This window comes from Papio anubis, chromosome 9, assembly GCF_008728515.1.
Source record: "Papio anubis isolate 15944 chromosome 9, Panubis1.0, whole genome shotgun sequence".
Taxonomy (NCBI): Eukaryota; Metazoa; Chordata; class Mammalia; order Primates; family Cercopithecidae; genus Papio; species Papio anubis.
In genome coordinates, this window is record NC_044984.1 from 98,199,856 (window position 1) to 98,224,020 (window position 24,165).

Here is a 24,165-nt window from a genome sequence, read left to right on the forward strand (position 1 = left end):
CCCCATGTGTCAAGGGCAGGAAGAGGTAACTGAATCATGGAGGCAGCTTCCCCCATGCTGTTCTTGTGATAATGAGCGAACCTCAAGAGATCTGATGGTTTTATAGGCATCTGGCATTTCCCCTGCTGGCACTCATTCTCTCTCCTGATGCCCTGTGAAGAAGTGCCTTCTGCCACAATTCTAAGTTTCCCAAGGCCTCCCCAGCCATGCTGAACTGTGAGTCAATTAAACCACTTTTCTTTATAAATTACCCAGTCTTGGGTATTTCTTCATAGCAATGTAAGAATGGACTCATACAGATTGTCAGACAATATAAGAAGAATAAATTCAAACCCAAATCCATGTGAGGACAACCCTATGATTACAAGGTCATGGGAGACTTCCAAAACCTGCCCTCGAACACACAGAAAACATACTTAGAGCAAAGACTAAAACAGACAAGTTTCTCTATTGTCTCCCTGCATGGAAGGAAGCACTCCATGGCCACCAGGTTTACAGGAGAGTCTCCGTCTGACAGACAGACAGAGAGAGAGAGAGCACGCGCGTGTGCGTGTGCCCAATGCCTAGTCTTCCCTCCCAGCAGGCAACAAATGTTCCCAGAACGGTCACACTTTCAAGGCTGGTCATCATTCTGGTTTCAGCTTCCTCTTCTTTTTTTTTTTTTTTTTTTTTTTTTGGAGACAGAATCCCGATCTGTTACTCAGGCTGGAGTACAGTGGTGTGATCTCAGCTCACTGCAACCTTCACCTCGTGGGTTCAAGCCAATTATCATGCCTCGGCATTCCAAGTGGCTGGGATTATAGGCTCATGCCATCTCACCCAGCCAATTTTTGTATTTTTAGTAGAGACAGGGTTTCACCATGTTGCCCAGGCTGGTCTCAAACTCCTGTCCCCAAGTGATATGCCCACCTCAGCTTCCCAAAGCTCTGGGATGACAGGCCTGAGCCATCACACCTGGCCTCGGCTTCCTCTTCATTGTTAGTCCTTGAGATTTCTCCAGTTTCTCAGAGTTCAGTTACAACTTCAAGAGAAGGTCCTTTGTATTTTTTTCAGCATGTGGGTATTCTATACAAAAAGGTTTTTAGACTACCTAGTCTGCCAGATTTCTGAAAGCCAAAGTACAAAAGAACTCTTGAAGGTTAGGGGATATCTGTTTCCACATGTCTTTAAGAGTTCAATAAAAGATTGGTTTCTAAACCCAGTCTGTAAAAATGTAGATTCCTGAGCCTTACCTCCATATTTTAGGAATCAGAATCTCCAGGGTTAGAGCCTCAGAATTTCCATTTTTAAACAAGCTTCCCAGGTGATTCCGATGTGCCAGTTTGAAGACTACTGAATTTTTTAATTTGACTTACCTTCAAAAGATGGCCAAAAAAAAAAAAAAAAGTATTTAATTTCCTTTTCACTTCCTCTCTACCCTACCCAGAATTTATACCCTAATGAAATGGGAAAACGAACTCTAGATTTCAACTGGTAGATCAGTCAGCCACCTCCATGACAGTTACAGAAAACCGTAACACTCAGCAGCAAAAGTCAGGCCAAAAGGCAGGCTTCTTGACCCCAGCAGCAAATTTAAATCTAGAAAACAGTCTCCATGCTGAGCTCTGCCTTCATAAGGATCATTGAGCATAACAGCTCAATCCTTCAAACTTTCCTAAAGAGTAACAGAACTAAATGAGCACTGGGTCATCAGAAGACACTAAGATGCCCCTGGAATCCCCTGAAATTCTACACAAAATCGTTTGTGTGTGCTCAAGTATTATATGTAATAGTGCAAATGTGTCATTTTATAAAGACAAAACAGCTTTCTCCAGATTCTGGGAGTGCCCTATGACTCCATTACTCTATATCCCTGCTGCATAGAAAAAACACATTTCTGGTTGTATAAGGAAGCATCTTTCAGTATTATTAACATATGTTCTTATTAGGCATAGTATTATAACTTCCCAAGTATATTCCGTAGAGCCTCAAAATAGAGTTATCACCTCCAAAAGGGGCCTCCGCAAATTTACTTGGGAAGCACTAAACCTACTTCCCCCCGTCACTCATTTTGGAGATTCATTCATTTTAAAGGCTCTGACTCACTGGCTCCAAAGCTAGCTCTGAAAAGTCCAGCTACAAAGAAGCTTCTTTAACGTGTATTTTCTACATCTCTTTAACTACATCTCTCAAAAGACTGTGAAACAGTCTGAGAAATAATTAGTTTAATTTTAAAATTATCTCAAGAGTGTCTTTAACCCAATGCAGTTCCTTGAGGAATTTATGCTTACTATTACTATTTACTGTATTTAATATTATATATTATATAGAATGATTGTTATCCTTATGTCTTATGCTTATTTTATACATGCTAAGTTACATCATCATGTAGACACAGTCCTCACTGAATACAGTAAATAATTTTTGACTGGTTAGTAAATGGTCTCCACCCAGAACTTTGAATAAATCTTTCAACACCCTATAAAAGCTTCTAACTAATCCTCATACTTCTTTCCACAACTTAATACAGTCTATAACCCCAGCCAAGTAGTGAAACGTTCTAAATAAACCAGGCTCCAAGATTAATTCTAATGAAAAAAAAAAATCCGTGAGACTAACAAAACATAAGGTTGGAGCGACCCATCTTGGAGGAGTACGAAGGCTTCCATTCTGTACCTAACAGGACAGGCCAAGTATCTGACGAGCACACCTGGAAGGCCAGAGCTTGAGTTCAAAGAAGATACATGCAACATAAAAGCACAACAGACAAGAGAACACACACAAGTATATCCAGCCCTTTCAATTATAATCACACAAAGATTTCTTAGAATCATTTTAGAATGAGGATTCTCAACCTTGGCACTACCAACATTTGAGGCCAGATAATTCTGTTATGGGATATTGCCTGTGCACTGTAGGATGTTTAGCAGCAACCCTGGCCTCTAGAGGCCAGCAGCACCCCTTTTCCCCCAAGTTGTGACAAAAAGGTCTCCAGGCATTGCCAAATATCCTTTGAGGGACAAAACTGCCCCCTCCAACTCCCATTGAGAACCACTGCTCTAGGGGGAAACCGCAGCAGCTGACGTTTTTGCTAGAGGTTTAAACCAGTATTTCTTTTCCTAAAAATACAAAGAAGCCTTTTTTTTTTTTTGAGTTGAGTTTGATACAGGATGTATAAACATTCACATGTCCAAAAATCCCAAGTTAAAAAAGGAAAAAAGGAAAACATTCCAAGTGAGGGACTTTCTACAAAGTATGTAATCAGTACTCCTCAAAACTGTCAAGGTCATCAAAAACAGGGAAAAGTCTGAGAAACTGTTATAGCCTAAAGAAGCCAAACAGACATGACAACTAAATGTAGTGTGCTATCCTGGATGGCATCCTGGAAGAAAAAAAGGAGGGTAGGTAAATACTAAGGAAATCTGAGTAAACTACGAATAACATATCAGTATTGGTTCATTAATTGGGACAAATATAGTAATGTGAGAGATTAATAAGAGAAATGGCTGTAGGGCGTATAGACACTATGTAATTTTTCTGTAAATCTAAAGCTGATCTAAAAAATAAAGTTTTTAAAAAAACTTTTTAATTAAAATGACAAGAAGGATGTAAGAGAAAGGGTAAAACAAAGCTTTAAAAAGCATTCTTCCCCTGTGCAGGCTTCACTCTGGGAGCCCTTCAAAGGGAAGACACCTGAACAGATTATTTGGATGAAGGAAAGAGATCAAATGGCCAGACAGAAAGTGAGAAAATAAAATTATTTTATCCTCTTGCAACTGGCGGTGGGGAGATCTATATGTTTTAAATGAATTCATCAGTATTTCTTCTGACTGCGCCTTCCTAAAAGACACAGCTCAAGGGTCAGCCTCAGAGACACATTTCCTGCATCCCTGAGCCCCTGGGCCTCGTTGCTTGCCTCCCCGGAGGTAAACTGTCATTCATCTGTTTACCAGAATCCCCATCAATGCAACACTGGTCCCCAGCTCTCCACAGGCAATAACTCAGCCACTGTTGAACCCTCCCTATCAGACTCATCCGACTGTGAACCAGCAGCCGTCAAACTCACTGCTGGGTGCTTAATAAATGCTTGTTGGATGAACTCAAGCTAGGTACATAAATTCACACAGACTTCAAAAAGAGGAGAGAAGGAATGGTGCAGTCCTGGACAAGACAAAGAAGAAAAAGCCTCATGAATGCCCCCACATTCTCAGGGGTAATAGGGACCACATGCATTTGTGCTGCGGGCATGAAGAGGAGATAGGGTCCGCCGAATCCTGTACCTCTAACACTTGAATACTTCTAACACTTAAAAAGACTTAGATGTTATTCAGTGCAGTGGCCTCATTTTACAGAGACAGAAACCAAAGCCAGGAGGGATTAGGTGACTTGCTCAAGGCCACAAAGCTAGTTATGGCACTGCCCTAATCACAAGGAGACCCAGACTCTAGAGCTAAATAACCCACCTCCACCTCTTACCAAATGTGCTAAGGCTGACAATTATTTCATAATTAATAATAGCTGCTATCTACTGAGATTCTGCTGGGTGCCAAGCACACACTAAAAATCTCCACATTAATTCCATATTGCAATGGAGGAAACTAAAGTCAGAGAGGAAAGTAACATGGCTGTCATACTCCAAAGTCCTCCTTGGACTGTCACACACCAAAGTCCAAAATCTGGTCCCATGGTGTATTCGTCCGTTTTTACCTGCTGATAAAGACATACTCGAGACTGGGAAGAAAAAGAGGTTTAATTGGACTTACAGTTCCACATGGCTGGGGAGGCCTCAGAACCATGGCGGGAGGTGAAAGACACTTCTTACATAGCGGCAGCAACAGAAAAATGAAGCAGCAGCAGAAGTGGAAACCCCTGATAAACCTATCAGATCTCATGAGACTTATTTACTATCATGAGAATAGCATGGGAAAGACCAGCGCCCATGATTCGATTACCTCCCCCTGGGTTCCTCCTACAACACGTGGGAAATCTGGGAGACGCCATTCAAGTTGAGATTTTGGTGGGGACACAATCAAACCATATCATTCCGCTCTTGTCCCTCCAATCTCATGTCCTCACATTTCAAAACCAATCATGCCTTCTCAACAGTACCCCAAAGTCTTAACTCATTTCAGCACTAACCCAAAAGTCCACAGTCCAAAGTCTCATCTGAGACAAGATAAGTCCCTTCTGCCTATGAACCTGTAAAATCAAAAGCAAGCTGGTTACTTCCTAGATACAATGGGAGTACAGGTATTGGGTAAATACAGCCATTCCAAATGGGAGAAATTGGCCAAAACAAAGGGGTTACGGGCCCCATGCATGTCCAAAAGTCAGCCAGGCAGTCAAATTTTAAAGCTCCAAAATGGGCCGGGCGCGGTGGCTCAAGCCTGTAATCCCAGCACTTTGGGAGGCCGAGACGGGTGGATCACGAGGTCAGGAGATCGAGACCATCCTGGTGAACATGGTGAAACCACGTCTCTACTAAAAAATACAAAAAACTAGCCGGGCGAGGTGGCGGTGCCTGTAGTCCCAGCTACTCGGGAGGCTGAGGCAGGAGAATGGCGTGAACCCGGGAGGCGGAGCTTGCAGTGAGCTGAGATCCGGCCACTGCAACTCCAGCCCGGGAGACAAAGCGAGACTCCGTCTCAAAAAAAAAAAAAAAAGCTCCAAAATGATCTCCTTTGACTCCAGGTCTCTACAAGGACTACATTTAGTTGTAATGTCTGTTCGGATTCTTTAGGCTAAAACAGTTTCTCAGACTCTTCCCTGTTTTTGATGACCTACAGTTTTGAGAAGTACTGGTTATATACTTTGTCAAAGTCCCTCAACTGGAATGTTTTCCTTTTTCAACTTGGGATTTTTGGACGTGTGAATGTTTATGTATCCTGTATCAGCGTGACATCCAGGTCACGCTGATGCAAGAGGTGGGTTCCCATGGTCTTGGGCAGCTTTGCCCCTGTGGCTTTGCAGGGTACAGACTCCCTACCAGCTGCTTTCACCGACTGGCATCAAGTGTCTATGGCTTCTCCAGGTGCACAGTGCAAGCCGTCGGTGGATCTACTATTCTGGGGTCTGGAGGAGAGTGGCCCTCTTCTCACAGCTCCACTAGGCAGTGCCCCAGTAGAGACTCTGTGTGGGGGCTCCCACCCCACATTTCCTTTCCGCAATGCCCTGGCAGAGGTTCTACATGAGGGCCCCATCCCTGCAGCAAACTTTTGCCTGGGCATCCAGGTGTTTCCATACATCTTCTGAAATCTAGACAGAGGTTCCCAAACTCAATTCTTGACTTCTGTACACCCGTAGGCTCAACACAATCTGGAAGCTGCCAAGGCTTGGGGCTTCCACCCTCTAAAGCCACAGCCCAAGCTCTACCTTGGCCTCTTTCAGTCAAACCTGGAACAGCTGGGACACAGGGTACACAGCATGGGGACCCTGGGCCCGGCCCACTAAACCACTTTTCCCTCCTGGGCCTCCAGGCATGTAATGGGAGAGACTGCCATGAAGGTCTCTGACGTGGCCTAGAGACATTTTCCCCACGGTCTTGGGAATCAACATTAGGCTCTTTGCTACTTATGCAAATTTCTGCAGGTAGCTTGAAGTTCCCCTCAAAAAATGGGTTTTTCTTTTCTACTGCATTGTCAGGCTGCAAATTTTCAGAGCTTTGATGCTCTGTTTCCCCTTTAAAACTGAATGCCTTTAATAGCACCCAAGTCACTTCTCGAATGCTTTGCTGCTTAGAAATGTAAAGTTCCACAAATCTCCAGGGTGGGGCAAAATGCTGCCAATCTCTTTGCTAAAACATAACAAAAGTTACCTTTGCTCCAGTTCCCAACAAGTTCCTCATCTGCATCTGAGACCTCAGCCGGGACCTTATTGTTCATATCACTATCAGTATTTTTGCAAAGCCATTCAACAAGTCTCTAGGAGGCTCCAAACTTTTCCCCATTTTCTTGTCTTCTGAGTCCTCCAAATTGTTCCAACCTCTGCCTGTTACCCAGTTCCAAAGTCACTTCACCATTTTCAGGTGTCTTTTCAGCAACACCCCACTCTACTGCTACCGATTTACTGTATTAGTCCATTTTCAAGCTGCTAATAAAGACATACACCTGGGACTGGGAAGAAAAAGAGGTTTACTTGCACTTACAGTTCCACATGGCTGGGGAGGCCTCAGAATCATGGCAGGAGGTGAAAGACACTTCTTACGTGGCGGCAGCAAGAGAAAAATGAGGAAGAAGTAAAAGCAGAAACCCCTGATAAAACCATCAGATCTCATGAGACTTAGCACTATCATGAGAATAGCACAGGAAAGACTGTCCGCCATAATTTAATTACCTCCCCCTGGGTCCTTCCCACAATACGTGGGAATTCTGGGAGATACAATTCAAATTGAGATCTTGGTGGGGACACAGCCAAACCATATCACATGGTGATCTTCCCCATCCCATGCTTCGGCTGCCTCATGCGCCAGGCACTGTCCTAAACGCCTTTCATGGATGGACTCATCCATTCCTCACCTGAACCCTAATGATGCTAGTGCTACCTGCAGCCCCATTTTACAGATGAAGAAACTCAAGCCTATTTTGACCTCTCAGTTCTCACAGGCAGCAAGCAACAAACCTTATCCGTAAATCAGGATGGCAAAAATTTTGCCTGCAGTATCTTATAAAACTAAACATGCAATTACTGTTTGACCCAGCAATTGTACTCTCGGGCATTTAGAGAAATGAAAATGTATGTTCACACAAAAACCTGTACACAAATGTTTACAACATCTTTATTTGTAATAGCCAAAGACTGGGAGCAACCCAAATGTCCTTTGAACTATGGGTAAATGGTTCAACGTAGTTAATCTGTGGTTAAACAAAGGGTTAAACTGTGTTATGTCCACACCATGAAATAACAGCAAAAAGGAATGTACTGTTGATATAGTACACATAACACTGGATAAAACTCCAGGAAATTATACTTGGTGAAAAAAACAACTCCAAAAGGTTACATTGTGTACGACTCCATCAGTATAACATTTTTTAAATGACAACATTTTAGAAATGGAGAATAGTGCTCCAGGGATTGCGGACAAGGGAGAGCATGATGGGGGGAGGTGGGTGGGGCTATAAAGACAGAATGAGGGAATCCTTATGATGAACTGTTCAGTCCCTTGATTGGTGGTGGATATATGAACCTACATGTGAGAAAACTGTACAGAAATACATTCGTGCTCTCATGCATGTGCACACACACAAGTACAAATAAAATGAGGACACTCTGATCTGTGGCCTGTATCAATATATACTGTTGTGATAATGTATTACTGTTTTGCAAAATGTTACCACTGGGAGAAACTGGATAAAGTGTATGCTGGATCTCCCTCCATTAGTCCTTTTCTGTTTATTATTTACACAGGGTTTGGCTCTGCCACCCAGGCTGGAGTGCAGTGTTGCAATCTCAACTCACTGCAGTCTCAATCTTCCAGGCTCAAGCAGTCCTCCCCAACTCAGCCTCCCAAGTAGCTGGGACTACAGGTGTGAGTCACCACGCCTTCCTAAATTTTGCATTTTTTGTAGAGACTGTGTTTTCCTTTGTTGCCCAGGTTGGTCCTGTGCTCAAGAGATCTGCCTGCTTCAGCCTCCCAAAGTGCTGGGATTACAGGCGTGAGCTCACACCTGGCCCCTGTATTAATTCTTAAACTGCATGTAAATATACAATTATCTCAATAAGAATTACAAGTTAAAAAAAACTTGCCTGCACAAAAGCTGGGCTAGATAATCTTCTATATTTCTTTCATCGCTTAAGACCTGCAAAATTCCCAATGTCTCCAAAGCCAGTCTTCTTTCCACTACACCACACAACAGCTTCAAAAGCCAAAGCAAAATTAACTCTTGGCAAAGGGAAACGAAGACAATAAGCCACCATTTCACAGAATTCTGCATTGCTAGTCATTTTACGTCCCCTCTGAAAATTACTAATTAGCTTTTTTCATTAAACTGACTTCTGGCCAAAAAATGGAAAATCTGATTCTATAAAACGTTCTTGTTCACCCAATAATCTCTCCCTATCTCTATGTGCCACCTCCACAATAAGAAGTAACCAGTATACAAACTTCGGTTCTGAATCCTCCTTGGAAGCAACAGCGACAATGGATTATTGGTTCCCAAATGGTCAGCGGAGCACAAGAAACAGGACAGTGGGTCAGGAGCTGAGACAGACCCTAAATTCAGGCGTCACCTTGGCCAGGTCACTTAAACCTGAATCTCGCCTTTCCCATCTATAGAATGGGGATGTGGAACCTCCTTCGTAGACTACTGGAACAATTTAGAGATAATCCACGTGCCTGGCACTAGTATTCATTAGTTCATTAGTAGTAACAACTGAGTCAAGCTCATTTTATGCACACCTGGCCATGAAGTTCCCATTCAAGGCCTTAGAATCCCCACCTCACCGAGGTTAATGGATAACCCAGAATCTTCCCCACCTGGACCTCTCCTCTTTCAAACACCGCACAGCTCAGCTCATCTCCTCATCTCCTCTCCAACCCCACCATCACCCCCACCAAAAGGAAAACAGACCAGTCTCGGGACCGGCCACCTGCTCAGCAGCCCCGCTCCTGGGCATGTCTGCGCCAGCCCGAGTCGGCTGTTACTATTATTACTACTGATGAATAATAACACCTAACGGTGCGTGGGAGTGGCCGACTCCCAAGGGAGATGTGCGGACCTCCAGCCCCGCGCAGCCCAAAGCCCCTTAGATGCAGATTTCGGGCTAAAAATCCTAAGATTATATACAACAGCTTTCCCGGCAGGGGAAAGGCGCGAGTTGTGAAGTTTCTAGAGTGCATTTTTCCGCGGTTCCCCGAGTCGCTTCGCAGGGGCGATGCTGCCTGCGGCTGAGGGTGCTGGCACCGGGGTTCGCGACTGGAGGCCCTGGAGGTCCGCAGCTAGGCTGGACCGGGTCCCAGGGCGCCCGCTTCCCAGCTGAGCGCGCAGGAGGGACCCCGGACGCCGGGGCGGGGTCGCCACCTTACTCACCTTCAGTGCTTCTCTTCGCCTCCCGGTAGCGCTCCCACAGGTAGCGCTTCATGTCCGGGGCGGTCCCCGGTGCGGCGCACAAGGGCCGGGCGGGGCCCACACACGGCCGCCCCCGAGCCGCGGTCCCGCAGCCACCCCGCAGAGTCGCCGCTGTCGCCGCCCTCGCTCCAGCCCCGCGGGCCACCACCACCGCCGCTGCCATGGTCCTGCCTGCTGCCTACTTCCTGCTGCCGCCGCCGCCGCCGCCACCGCGCCGCTCTGCGACTGCTGCCGCCCGGCCCAAGATCTACCCGCGCTCTGCCCCGCAGGCGGGCCGCTCCTGCGTCGGAACACTTGGCGGCGCAGGCCCGCCCCCCAGCGGCTGTGGGGCGGGAAGTGGGCGGGGGAGGGGGCGGGGCCGGATGGGGGCGGGGTCTGTCGGGGAGTGGGTGGGGAGGGGCGGGACCGGGGGCCTCACGCCCAGCCTGCTGAGGTCAATTTCAGAGTGGCGCGAGGGTGGCCGTGTGGTGGCGCGCAGGCCACTTGGGATGGAATGATGAGGTACGACCCCGGCGCCGCCCGCCCAGCTCCGCCACACCTTCCCCCTGCCTTCTGGGGCTGACCCCCAGCTCTGGCCGCACAGACAGCGCCCCTCCCACCCCAGCTGCCCTGGCCCTGGCCCCAGAAAGTGACCTCTCTCCGCATTAATGGCCTCTGGCAGTGTAATTAATGGCAGTCTGGACCTCCCCTGGATCGTGGGGCCCCTCTGGGACGTCCCGGATCCCCAGCTTAGATTTATCCAGGACCTGTGAGTGGGTAGCTGGGCCGAGGCTCCACTCGTGGGCTGATGTCGGCTGGAGATTCCCAGCCCCTTGATACCTCAGTAAATTTGAAGGGCACTACCATTACACAGCCTGGAAGGCCAATGCCCCACCCTAGATTTCCACCTGGCAACAGAGCTCCTCGGAACACGGTCACCCAGCTCATGCCCCTGCCCACGCTAACGGCTCGGTGTACAGGTCTTCTCTTACACCTGCTAGGCTGCACCCGTCCTGTGCCTGTGGTTCCACTAAAGCCAAATGAACAGTAACTTCCTTGTCTGGGGGCAATTCTGTGTGGACTGAGTCAGACACAGCTTCTGCAGGAAAGACTGATGTGGCCCAGCCAGAACCCTTCTGAAAATCGCTGGAAGGCAAGGACTTCCCAAGCTGTGCGGGTGGAGTAGGCGGAATAGGCGTCAAGGCTGGCACTCTGCCAAGGAGACCATACTGGCTTGTGTGAAATGGGTGGAGCACAGTTTAAGACAAATAACCCAAGGCATTAGTGTATGCTCCAGTTGTGGGATGGAGGGGTCTGGAGGTGTTTCATGGAAAAAGGTGGCATCTGGGTTAAACCACCATTTATTGAAGGCTTGCTGTGTGCAGTATCTCATGCAATCCTCTCAGTAATCCTGAAAAGCAGACTTCATAATTTCTCCAGTTTTACAATATAGTCATCCCTCTGTACCTGCCGGGAATTGGTTCCAGAACACCTGCCCCATACATACGTAACAAAATAGGCGATGCTCAAGTCCTTTATATAAAATGGCTAGTATTTGCATACACACATACTTCTATATATTTTAAACCATCTTGATTACTTTTTTTTTTAAAAAAAACAGAGTCTTTCTCTGTCAGCCAGGCTGGAGTGCAGTGGTATGATCGCAGTGCACTGCAGCCTCGACCTCCTGTGCTTAAGCAATCCTCCCACCTCAGCCTCCTGAGTAGCTGACATTACAGGCGTGAACCACCACAACCAGCTAATTTTTGTATTTTTTCGTAGAGATAGGGTCTCACCATGTTGCCTAGGCTGGTCTCAAACTCCTGGACTCAAGCAATCCGCCCACCTTGGCCTCCCAAAGTGCTGGGATTACAGGTGCAAGCCAATGCACCAGGCCTCAATTACTTTTCATACCTAATACAATGTAAATGCTCTGTAAATAGTTGTGATACTGCATTTTCTATTTGTATTACTTTTCATTGTTGATTTTTTTTTCTAATATTTTTATCCATGGTTGATTGAATCCACGAATGCAAACCTGCAGATACAGAGGGCTGACGGTAATGAAACCGAGGCCAAGAAAGATGAGATAACTTTCCTAAAACCACACAACTGAACCCATTCTTCCATTTGGCTTCCTAACATATAGTATGTAGGATTTAGGCGGGTGATAGGGAAGAAAGTAGCCAATAAGTAATCCTTAACAGCTAATGGTTAATGTTTTACAAATCACTGATAAAATGAGACAATAAAATGTTTAAAACAGATATGATATCAAATACACGAGCTCTGGTACTTTAAACTCACTTTATGATTTTAGTTACATGCCAAATTATATATTTTTTACTTCGTGTATCATAAAAAGGGTTGGTGATAGCAATTGTAAATTTTGTTCATGTGGAAAATTAATTCATAAATTCAAAATAAACTATAGCAATGCAAAAATAATACAATTAGAATTTTAATAACATTGCTTCTGTATACTTTTGGATATGGAACACTATGAGATCAAATTGCTCTACCTACCATAGAAATGTGAATCGCCTAAAAATTGTTCTCCTTAAGTAAAATGAGTTACAATGTTTAAGTGCCTAAATAATCATATTTCCAGACCTTGGTTATTATCATCCTGTGTATTTTAGAAGAAAATATCCAATAAAAGAGTTCTAATTAAAGACAAGTGGAAACAACAGATGCCAAAAAGCCCATGATACATTTTTATTCTTTATTAATATCATCTGAGGTCTTCAACAGTTTTGTTGCAGTGTGAAATCTTCTCTGCAAAAAAGACTTCTGAGATATCGAAATATAATCTGGGCTATGAAAAAGCCACTTTTCTGATATGAGCTCATATTCCCAAGGGTTTTTTGTGCTAAGAGGCCGTGGCAGGGAATGGTGGTAATTGGCGGTGATTTCGCCTTCTCCACTCTCACTTTTAGCTAACAAAATTGTTTGCCTTGAAAGCTTTATTAAACCATTCATTTTACCCAAAGATAAAATGTTAGAGGAATAATCTTTCTTTTTGTTTGAAGCTTCCTTTCCTGAGCCATTCCATATTTCAGCATGATTTTGTGTCTTCCGTTGTATCTTTTCCTCAGCAGATATGCAAATAATGGGTTTCTTTTTCCCTTTTCCAGCAGCACATTTTGATTTATCTGAAATTGTCTGAGGTGCCAAGTCCATTCTTCTAGCCCTGTGTAATTTATCTGCATTCATGCACATTGCAGAGCTCACTGTATTAGAACTCTGAGCACTGTGATAGTTTAATTTAAGCAAGTGCTCCCATAATGAGAAGCCATTCCTAGAACCCTCAGAATGTTGCTGGCTCATACCTTGAGGCCAACATCTCCGGCTCCGGATCCACTCAATTTCTCTCAGAAGGCTGCAAAAGATCAAAAGTTGTCAAGAGGTCATATATATAACATGAATAACCAGAAGCATATTTCTGTTTGGAACATGAAATAGAAACTCACTGCAGGATTCCATGGATTGATGAATGAGAAGATCCCAGGTGGATCACCCTTAAATCAAGTGATCTGTACAAATAGCCTACTGCCTCAATCATGACGTGATGACAAGAGTCACTTGCCAATAACTGACCTGCTAGATATTTGAAAATAAGAATATTAGACTTTTTATTACTGCTGGCTTCACACATTTAAAAGAGAAGGATAACAAACATTTATAAAAAGTGGCATTGGAACATGACTTATTTGTAATATTCTGCCAAAAATATTTAACCTGAGTCTAATCATAAAGAAACAATCAGGCTGGACGCAGAGGCTCATGCCAGTAATCCATTCACTTTGGAAGGCTGAGACATGTAGATTACTGGAGCCCAGGAGTTCAAGACCAACCTGGGCAACATGGCAAAACTCCATCTCTACAAAAAATACAAAAATTAGCTGAGCATGGTAGCGCGTGACTATAGTCCTAGCTACTTGGGAGACTGGTGGGAGGATCGCTTGAGACCAGGAGGCAGAAGTTGCAGTGAGCCAAGACTGTGCCACTGCATTCCAGCCTGGACAACAGAGTGAGACCTTGTCTCAAAAAAATAGAAAGAAAGAAAGAATCAGACAGATACAAATTGAAGGACATTGGGATAGGGATGGGAGGGTGGAACCTGACTTCAACTCTTCAAAATAGTCAATGTCATAATGACAAAACAAAGGTACTTAAATCTAGACTAAAAGAGACAAATGCAATGCAAGATCATCAATAAGTTAACAGCTATAGAGGACATTACTAGATATTTGGGGAGATTTGAATATGAACTATAGTTAGATAATAGTCTTAGGCAATAGTTAAATTTCCTGGGTTTGATTATTGTGGTTATATGGGGGAATGTCCTTGTACTCAGAAGACATATGCTGAAGTATGGTATTTAGACATAAAAGTGTCATGTTTGCAACTAACTTTCAAATGGTTCAGAAAAAAATACATGTATGTATGTGTCTATGCCTGTATATGAAAGAGAGAACACAGATGTGGCAAAATATTAACAACTGGTGGGCCAGGTGCGGTGGGTGGCTCATGTCTGTAACCCCAGCCCTCTGGGAGGCTGAGGAGGTAGGATTGCTTGAGTCCAGCAGTTTGAGACCAGCCTGGGCAACATAGGGAGACTCTGTCTCTATACAAAATAATAATAACAATTTAAAAAAACAATTGATGAAGATAGGTGAAGGTTATATGATCTTTCACTATACTATTCTTGAAATTTCTCTGAAGGTTTGAAATTTTTCAAAATAAAAAAATTGAGAAAAAAGTTTTCCAACTGCCACAGTCAATGAATTGAATTCTCCACCTGGTGCAGTGGCGCGCGCCTATAATCCCAGCGCTTTGGGAGGCTGAGGCAGGCGGATCACTTGAGGTCAGGAATTCAAGACCAGCCTGGCCAACATGGTAAAACCCTGTCTCTACTAAAAACACAAAAATTAGCTGGGCGTGGTGGCATGCACCTGTAATCCCAACTACTTGGGAGGCTGAGGCAGGAGAATCGCTTGAATCTGGGAGGCGGAGGTTGCAGTGAGCTGAGATTGTGCCACTGCACTCCAGTCTGGGGGACAGAATGAGATTCCATCTTCAACACAATAATAATAATAATAATAAAATTGAATTCTCTAAAATTTGTTAAAATAAAAACAATCCATTTTACAATCTAACTTGGAGATGGTACTTATTTATTCATTTTACCCATTTACAAGACTACTCTTAAGGGGCTGGACTTATACCATTGATTATAAACATAACGTAAGGCTGGTATATGTAAGGCACTGATTTAGAAATGTGATAAAGAGACTGCTGCCTATGGAAAGGCTAAAAACACTGACAGATGACCCAGTCCCTGTTCCTATGTTAACAACAATAACAGCAAATATATATAATTACCATCTGTCAGGACTGTGTAATCATATAAGGTATAGATTATCATCACCTGTCCACCTGGTTCAAAAATGAAAATTTACCAATCTGTAAAGTGAAAAGTGTCTTTCCCTTCTCTGTCCCCATCTGTGCAGTCTTCTAAAATGGAACCAATGACGTTAGTTTCTAATGTGTCCTTCCAGAGAATTTTTAGTGCATGTTTCATTTTACTTGTCTTTTAAAGATGAGCATGCTGGATGAGGTTAAGGAACTTATTCTAGTTCATGGAAGAACAGTCCTGGGTCAGCCTCATCCTGAAGTCCATGCCCTGCACTGCTACACTAGGCTGCCTCTTCCCCATTGTGGATTGTGCTCCTGAATATCAGCTGTGGCTTCTGCTCGCAGACATGTTCTCTCTCTGTGGCTTTGCTTCATGGATCAGACCCTGTATCTCACATGCCTGCAGCTTTCTCAGAAATCCTATAGGAAATTTCAGCTGCTGTCTCTGCTTAGCGATCTGGGACTATGTTTCTTCTTTTTGAACTATTTTCACGACTCCCTGTGATGTTCCCAGGTGCCTCAGTCTAGCTCAACAGAAGACATTTGTGAATTACCCTGTTCTTGATGACCAAGTTGCATTGGCCTTAAAAGGAAAAGTGGAGAAAAATAGAAACTGGATGTGTCATGTGGTGGCAAACACAGAACCCATTCTCAGAGATACTCTAGGCACCAATAACCAGATTCATAGGTGTGACTGACTCTCTTCATTCTGCCCAAGTCCCCTGAAGAGAATCTGACTTGCTATGGGATTGAGATTTTCATGCAGACAAGTTTCTGGTGCCCTTTGCATACACTACTTCATGCCCTTGCTACCCGCCTCCCTCTTGGCCACACACAACTCCTCAGGCCCCTTTTCCCTGGTAACCCATTCTAGACCTGACCTATAGCTTTGACCGCAGAACTTTCTTGGATGCAATCTGACTCAGGCAGCAAGCAAGCCAGGGAAAAGACATTCTTGCCTCATCCCCACCCCCAGTTTATCCCATTTTTCTTGGAGCTGGTAGCAGTTGGGTCAACCCAGTCAGTCCTCCCAACCCAGAAAAGAGGAAAGACCAGAATCGGTGAATTTAAATTGGAGAGATGTCACTGAACCTCTTCCCACCTCAAACCTTTGCCCTGGATGGGGAGGGAACCTAACATTTAATTTTGTACTCTATTGGCTGTTTTGCATACATTATATCATTAAATCTTCACAATTACCCTATAGGTAGCCTATATTATAACCTCTTGATTGGTAAGAAAATTGAGACTCAGAGAGGTTATGTCCACAAGCCAAGAAAATAGCAGAACTGGGATTCCAACTCAGGTCCCTAGGATCCAGGACCACAACTTCTAGAATTGAGAAAAGAGAACACTATTCTTCCTGTTTTGTTGGTTCCAGGGAAGATTTTCCATAAAAACACATCTAGAAAAAAAGCATCAGTTACCTTTTCTATGTTGTACTTCTGGACAGAGCCACACCCATCTTATTTCCAGTGGAATGTGAATTGGGGGTGGGGATGGGGGGAAGGTCCCATGAACACTCTTACTAATTTGTTCTCAGATTTTAAGTAGTAAGTTTTCCTAGTCTCCCCACTTTATTTTCAGTGCTTAACATTAAAAAGATGGTGGAATATTTATTATTTCCTTAGAAAAACAAAACAAGATATTTCATCCAAAGATAGTCTTCTATCCTATTAAGTACTCTCCTAAAGCACAATTTTTCCTAATTTTTATTCTACTGAAATTAAAATTAAGTCCTGTTCCTCTTGCTTCATATAATACCTGCTGTCACCTAACAAACGGATTTTTGCAATGCCAGTCCAGTGTGAGAGATGTTTACTTTTTCCTGGGCCGACAGCAACAGTCCAGGCAGTTGTCTCCAGGTGACAGTGAAATCTCTCCAGTGTTGACAGAGGTCTCAGAAGTTTCCCTGAATGAATAACTCAGTGGATGAACCACCCCGGGAGGGATAGTTCATTACTGGGCAGCATCCACTGAGTTATTCTGTGCCGGGAGTGAATGAGATTAAGAAGTGAGGACAATCAGAGCCCACAGTCTCTGTCTACATTCTAGAAGATGGGCTGCAATTGTAAAGAGGAAGGAAGGTTTGGCACTGTCTAACGGCTCTTCGTTGAACGTTTCTTTTTGTTTGATAATTAGGCTGTGTCTAAAGTTTCTTTGTCCAAAATCCTCAAGTTTGAGAAACTAAGTGTATTTGCTCATTCTTTTTTCCTTTTTTAATCTGCGAACTTAACCTAGAAGTGTTTGCTTATTCTTTCCATAAATGTGTGTATCTATAAACAGGTTAGGGAGAAAGCTGTGTGTCATTGTCCCAGAAAAGTAAAAGGTTGCTATTGGATGTCTCCATGGGCCCTCAATTTCTGATCCAAAGAAAACAATAAGAGAGGTTAAGGAGTCCTTTCCCCCACCCCTCTCTACTGAAACCATGGCCTAGTCTGGCTCAAAAGGACCTGGTTGCAGGTGGCAAGTAGCATCCTCTATTGTCTTCCCCTAGTTCTGCATGAACCCAATGCACCAATTAAAGGAGATGGGCCTGTGCAGAAGCCCCAACTTTAAGCAGAGGGAACAGATTGTTCTCTCTTAAACAGGCTTTTGACTCTACCACCAAAATTGAACATTACCTGTGACCTCTGTGTTGCTGAACACAGTGGTCTGTTCTCAATCTGCTGGTCAGTTCTCAACACTCTCCTCTCTTGGCTTCAATGATGTGACTGCTTCTCGACCTGCCTCTGGAGCCATTCTTCATCTTTTACTACAGCCCTTTCCTCTTCTCGTCCCTTAAATGCTGGCATTCTTCCAAGTTCTACCTCTGGCCATTGTCTTGTCCTACATTCTTCTTGCTTCTTTCAACCATTCTACTGAGTTGAGCCAGCAAGTGTACACTAAGGACTCCCAAATGTTTTCTCTGGCTCAGTCTTCAAGCTCTTAAGCACCAGACTCATATATCCTACTGCCTACTGAATGTCTCTACTTGGATAGAAAATTCAAACTCAACAGGCCCCAAATTAGCTCACTGTGGCTCCCACCCCACCCTACCAAACTATGCTCCCTCTCTTGCAATGCCAACAGCATCATGCACCCAGGTGCACTGACCTATGATATAGTCGTAAACTGGGAAATGCTTTTGGCTTTCTCTCACCTCCCACATCTAGTCAAGCACCGAGCCTGTTGGATTTACCTACTAAGTCTCAAATCTGACACTTTCTCTCCATTTCTACCATCCCCTCTTAGTTTACCAATTCCATCCCCCATTTGGTCACAAGATTGTTGTATCCTAAACACAAACTTACTCATGCCCCTTAATGCTGGAAATCCTACAGCAGCTGCCCTATCAAGCCCTTGAGCCTGGTAAACCTTGCTGATTCCTCCAGCGTCATTCCCCAACTCTCCCCATTCCAGAGTTTCAAACCACCCAAGTTCTCCCTTCCTTGACATTGTTCATGCTGATCCTCCTTACCTAAAATGCTCCTCGTGAACTTCTTCACCATGCACCTGTCAGAACTCAGCCCAAGCCACTGTCTCTGGAAAGTCTTCCTTCTTGCCTGTTTTCTGTGGGTCCCTGTGCCCTCTCTAGTGTCTGTCACAGTACATAACACATTGGATTGCACTTCTCTTCATGTGCTTGTCACCCCAACGAGACCACAAACTCCTAGAGCTCACAAACAGCGGGAAGGGCTTGGGACTTGGGGTCAGAGAAATGGATGCCAAGTCTTAGGTCAACAGCTGTGCCTGGTCTTTGTGAGCCTCGATGATTATAATATCTAATCCATAGAATTATCTGGTCAAATGTACTGGGGCAGGTCATATGTTATATCTGCTATTCCCTCAGCTTTAAAATTAGTTCAGTGACCTTTAGAGCCCTTTCCAGGTTTAAAAGTTTTCTAAGTTTATGAGGCCTACTTGACATTTTTTTTGCAGCCAATAGGGTTTACGCATATATAAACTATTAAAAATGATTAAGCCTACATAAACGAAAAGTAAGCTCTGTTAACACACATAAACTGGCTTGCTGGATTAACCAGGGTTCTCCATTTCTTCTATAAAACATACTCCCCAATGTCCAGGTAACACTAACTGCCTGCAGCTAGCAGGCTCATCTCTACTTTGCTGGCATACTTCTGTTCCCAACAGTTGGGCTCTGGCATACCCCAGAGTCAACTGAGTATGTCAATCTAATTAGATAATTTAATAGACTGCAATGCAGATTAATAAGATATGAGTATGAGATAAAAAGGAGTTGTTTTCTCTGAAAACCAGACTGAATTCTTGGGAAAGGCTCAATATCCTGAGCTGCTAAGAAAAATAAGTCCAAATTATGAGCAGACAAGACAACTACAAAAGATTGAGGGAGAAAAAGGTGGCAACTTAGAAGGATACTGCACACAGACTGCATCACAATTGTTGTCACCCTTCAGAAACCAAAACTAGAAATGGAGGGTGATGCATTTTGAGAAGATGACATCTAATTCCAATCAGAGGACCCATTAAAGAGAGAGAAAGAGAAAGAGAGAGAGAGAGAGATTTTAATTATACATTTAAAAGTCTGGAGAAAGAATGGATTTATATTTAAGTTAAAATTAAAATGTAAGGTTTGTCTGTATCATTTATCTGACTTGGATTAAGAGACCAACTGCTGTAGTTGAAGAGCGTTCTGGCTGAGCTGGGAATTTAAAAATGAAACAAAGAGAAGAGACTGAGAGGGAATTTAAAAATGAAACAAAGAGAAGGGACTGACTCTCAGAGGGGCTGAGAGTCACCCACTAGACACTAGAGCCTTTGTTTAATTTCTTCCTTCTAAATTTGACTAAGATGGTTGGCATTTCTTTTAAAAAGAATCCCAGGCAGAGAGAAGTAACATAATGTTCATCTGCCACACTTCATCCAAAACAAACAGTTCAGTACAGAACACTCAGCTTGATATAATGGAACATGAAAAAGCCACATTTCTGTCCTTTTCTCCCACTTATATGGTGTCTCAATAGTCAAATGTAAAACACTCATCAAAGGAGAGCAATACGATTGCTCTGTGTCGGAAGTAGCTTAGAACATTAATCACAAAAACCTTCATTTTATAGTTAGGGTTCCTACTAAAATCTCTAGAATTAACAGTCATATTAGGTTAATGTTTGTACTTGAAACTGGATTTGTCACCCTCTCACAAATCTGTCATTTTAATATGTGCTTACTGTAATCTCATATATAAGAATATGATTTTATAATTAAAATCTTAATTACCAAAAATTGCTGGAAGCCCACTATTTTCATACCGCCTGGAAGATTACACTGTGTTATACATGTTGATCAAATGTAATAATACAGCCTGGTCACATAGCGAGACCTCATTTCTACAAAAAATGTTTTAAAAATAGTCAGGCATAGTGGCGCATGCCTACAGCCCTAGCTACTTGGGAGGCTGAGACCAGAGAATAACTTGAGGCTAGAAGTTTGAGATGACAGTGAACTACGATCATGCCACTGCACTCCAGAGCCTATGTGATAGGGACTGTCTCAAAAAAAAAAAAGTAAAATAATAAAAGATCAAGAAAGGTGTCTCGACATTCAAGCTAGCAATTATCATTAATCTGAACTCTAAAATGAAATCTGAGAAGTCAACTAAAGATCATTGTTTTCCATAGATAAAAGCACAATTGGGTTGTTCTTTCAATACTGTTAGCCTGGAGCAGAGCCATCATTTCCATTGGATAACCCAAGACAAATTACCCAGAAAGAACCTGCCTATCCACTTCTCAGCCTACCTACAGTGACAGAGCACCCATCTACATACAGCTAGGGCTGTTTCTGATGTTTTGAAGACGCAAAGAATACATGATAAGGCCTCTGCCCTCAGGAGTTCACAATCTGTTTGAGAGGTTAAAATATGCACCTCAGAGAGGAAGAGAAAATGTGTGTCACAAACACGTCCTTTGTGCTCTTTCATGGATTCTGGATCCACAAAATGATCTTAGAATATAATATTAGAAAGCTCTTGTGAAGATTATGCTAGAGGAAAGGCTCTAGGTTCCTCACACTTACCTACTTTGCAAAAATCCTGTACTGGCTTTCAGTTGCTCTTATGGTAACACCCCAGATCTTTGACTGGGCCTGAGAGGCCTGCGACCCACCCCCCGGCATCTCTCTAACATCCTCCTCGAGCACCTCCTTCTCCACATTGCTCTCTGCACTCTGGGACCTTAAAACTCCCCCCAGCCTCGAAAAATTCTGCTCCTACTGCCTAGATGACTCTTCTCCTCCCTCTCTCCCACTACTAGTGAGCCACCTCTCATCCTGCAGATCCAATTTCAGCATCACTTCCTGAGATGCATCCCCAACCCACGTCCTTCCATCTGACAGATCAAGGTCACCTGTTAGTACTTGTATTTTCCCATGATAGCACTTTCCCCAACTATAGTTAAGCCATTGTGCATTTAGTTGTGTAACTGCTGTCTCCATGGTAACGCTTTGCACAATTGCAGTTAAATTGTGTATTTAAGTTGTCGACAGCCTTCTCCCCCAGTGTGAGCTCAGGGAAGGCAGCGTTGGTCTCTATGGGTCTGATTCATTGTTATACTCCCAGGAACTAACATAGAGATTGTCACTTAATAGGTGCAGTAAATATTATAATAAATGAATGATAAGAGTATAAGTAATTAACATTCAAATGACCTTAATAATCAATACCTGCACTTCTAAAGTGGGAGGGTAAATCTGAATTAGCTGAGGCATTTCCTCCATCATACATTCATTCACTTGGCAAGTGTTTATTGAGTACCTGCTAAGTGCCACCCACTGTTCTAAGAGCAGGGTATACAATGGTGGAGAAGACAGATCATGTCTCTTCTTTATAGAAAGAGAGATGAAAAAAAAGAAACCCTAGTGAACAGATAAATATATAATTTCAAGTAGTAAAGTACAGGTTGAGTATCACTTATCCAAAATACTTGGGACCAGAAGGGTTTCAGATTTCTGATTTTTTTAGATTTTGGAATATCTGCATCACGCTTACCAGTTGACCATGCCTAATCCCAGAACTCCAAAATCTGAAATGCTCCAGCGAGCATTTCCTTTTTGCATCATGTCAGCACTCAAAAAGTTTTAGATTTTGGGCTTTTGGATTAAGTATGCTCAACCTGTGCTATTTACTTTAGTACCTTAGAGGGTGACAAGGGTAAGGGTTAGGGTTAAATTCCATAAGATGGACAGGGAACTCTTCGCTGCACATTTGTGGACAGACTTTAGACAGCCTTGATGAGCTCTAAATAATTTTCAAGAGTTTCCAAAACAATTTCCTAAATAGAACAAGCCCATTTAGAGGATCACTGGCCCCCAAGCCTTCCTCAGTGTTAAGTCTCCACTTCCCTACAGGAGAGAATTTCCTTCAGATCAGCACACTGCCTCAACTCTCCCATCACTGCCTGTTTTTCTTGTTTATCTCCCACTCCACACACCTCCTCTGTCCCGATGCTTCCTCACAGCCCCTCTTGACGGCTCTCAATCGGTCCCTTTCACATCTTATTTATTCCTACCTTTGTTCCCGTAGTTCTCCCACCTAGAATTGCCCCCTTTCTCTGACAATCTATGCCCTCCACTTCCTAAAGGATCCCTTCCAAGAGATTTTCCTTGAACATCCTCTTGCTACTGACCATGGTCTTCCACATTTAGGCATGGAATATTAACTCTGTTGAGGACCTTAAAGAATGCAACACCCTTATTTTACAGATGGGGCCCAGGAACAGACTTGGGCCACAGGCATTGTGACTTGCTTCAGGTCACACAGCTGATCATGGCCAAGATAAAACCAAAACCCAATTCAATCCCCTCCAGCCAGACTATGCTTTAAATCTTTCATGTGTTATATTTTTTATTATAGGTTTATATTGCCACCTAACAATAACAACAAAAAGTTGCTTGAGGTTGAAGACAGAAGTTATCTTCTTTGTTTTTGTATCCTGCAGAGCACTTAGTACAATCCTTTGAGCATGGGCAACCTAGTGTCCATCTATATGTCTCTTTATCTGTTACTGCATCCAGAAAAGACCAAGACAGATGTTTACCAAATTTAGAAGGTATGTTTGGGATGAATTAAAATACGAGCCATATGGCATTCATAAAAGTCACATTGGATAGCCTAGGGGACCACTTCAAAGTGATGGGTATCTCCCCTGCAGGGCACCCAAGGATCTGCCCCACGATGGAGACAAGCTACAGACAAAGGAAGCAAATATTAACAGTAGCTTCATATAGGAGCCACAGTCCAAAGTCACAAAGGCAGATGCAAGCAATCATTTCAGTTGCCTTCATGTGGATGGCTTCATGTTGTGTACATCAAGTGGGTGGTTGGAGGTCGGGGGTACGGATTGTTTTTCTTTTTTCTTTTTTCTTTTTTTTTTTTTGAAACAGGATCTCACTCTGTCACTCAGGCTGGAGTGCAATAGCAGGATCTTGGCTCACTGCAGCCTTGACCTCCCTAGCTCAAGTGATCCTCCCATCTTAGCCTTCCGAGTAGCTGGGACTACAGGTGCGAGCCACATGCCCAGCTAATGTTTTGTATTTGTTGTAGGGATGGGGATTTGCCATGTTGCTCAGAGGCTGGTCTCAACTCCTGGGCTCAAGCAGTTCTCCCACCTAGGCCTCCCAAAGTGCTGGGATTACAGGCATGAGCCAGCACACCCAGTTGAATTGTTTTTCTTTATAGGGTAAATTATTTTCCCAAACCACCCCA

General features: G+C 43.6%; 2 protein-coding genes across 5 annotated transcripts in view; both read right to left on the reverse strand.

Annotated features, from left to right (window-relative positions):
- The window catches only part of NT5DC3 (5'-nucleotidase domain containing 3), a 70,847-nt gene extending 60,549 nt beyond the window's left edge, over window positions 1-10,298 (reverse strand). For 3 of the 4 annotated variants that reach the window (XR_004176298.1, XR_635077.4, XM_009181551.4), the window contains exon 1: window positions 10,005-10,298. Coding sequence is in view for 2 of the 4 variants with exons in the window: in XM_009181551.4 (XP_009179815.3) it covers window positions 10,005-10,206 (202 nt within the window). In the remaining 2 variants the exon portion in view is untranslated. The remainder of the gene's footprint in view (window positions 1-10,004) is intronic. The other variant, XM_009181552.4, reaches the window with a different exon arrangement.
- Window positions 10,299-12,733: 2,435 nt separating this feature from the next.
- The window catches only part of LOC101015751 (putative tetratricopeptide repeat protein 41), an 85,729-nt gene continuing 74,297 nt past the window's right edge, over window positions 12,734-24,165 (reverse strand). Inside the window, exons 15-16 of the mRNA XM_031650181.1 lie at window positions 13,496-13,625; window positions 12,734-13,404 (exon numbers count right to left, since the gene is read on the reverse strand). Of these exons, the coding sequence (XP_031506041.1) occupies window positions 12,741-13,404; window positions 13,496-13,625 (794 nt within the window). The 3' untranslated portion in view covers window positions 12,734-12,740. The remainder of the gene's footprint in view (window positions 13,405-13,495; window positions 13,626-24,165) is intronic.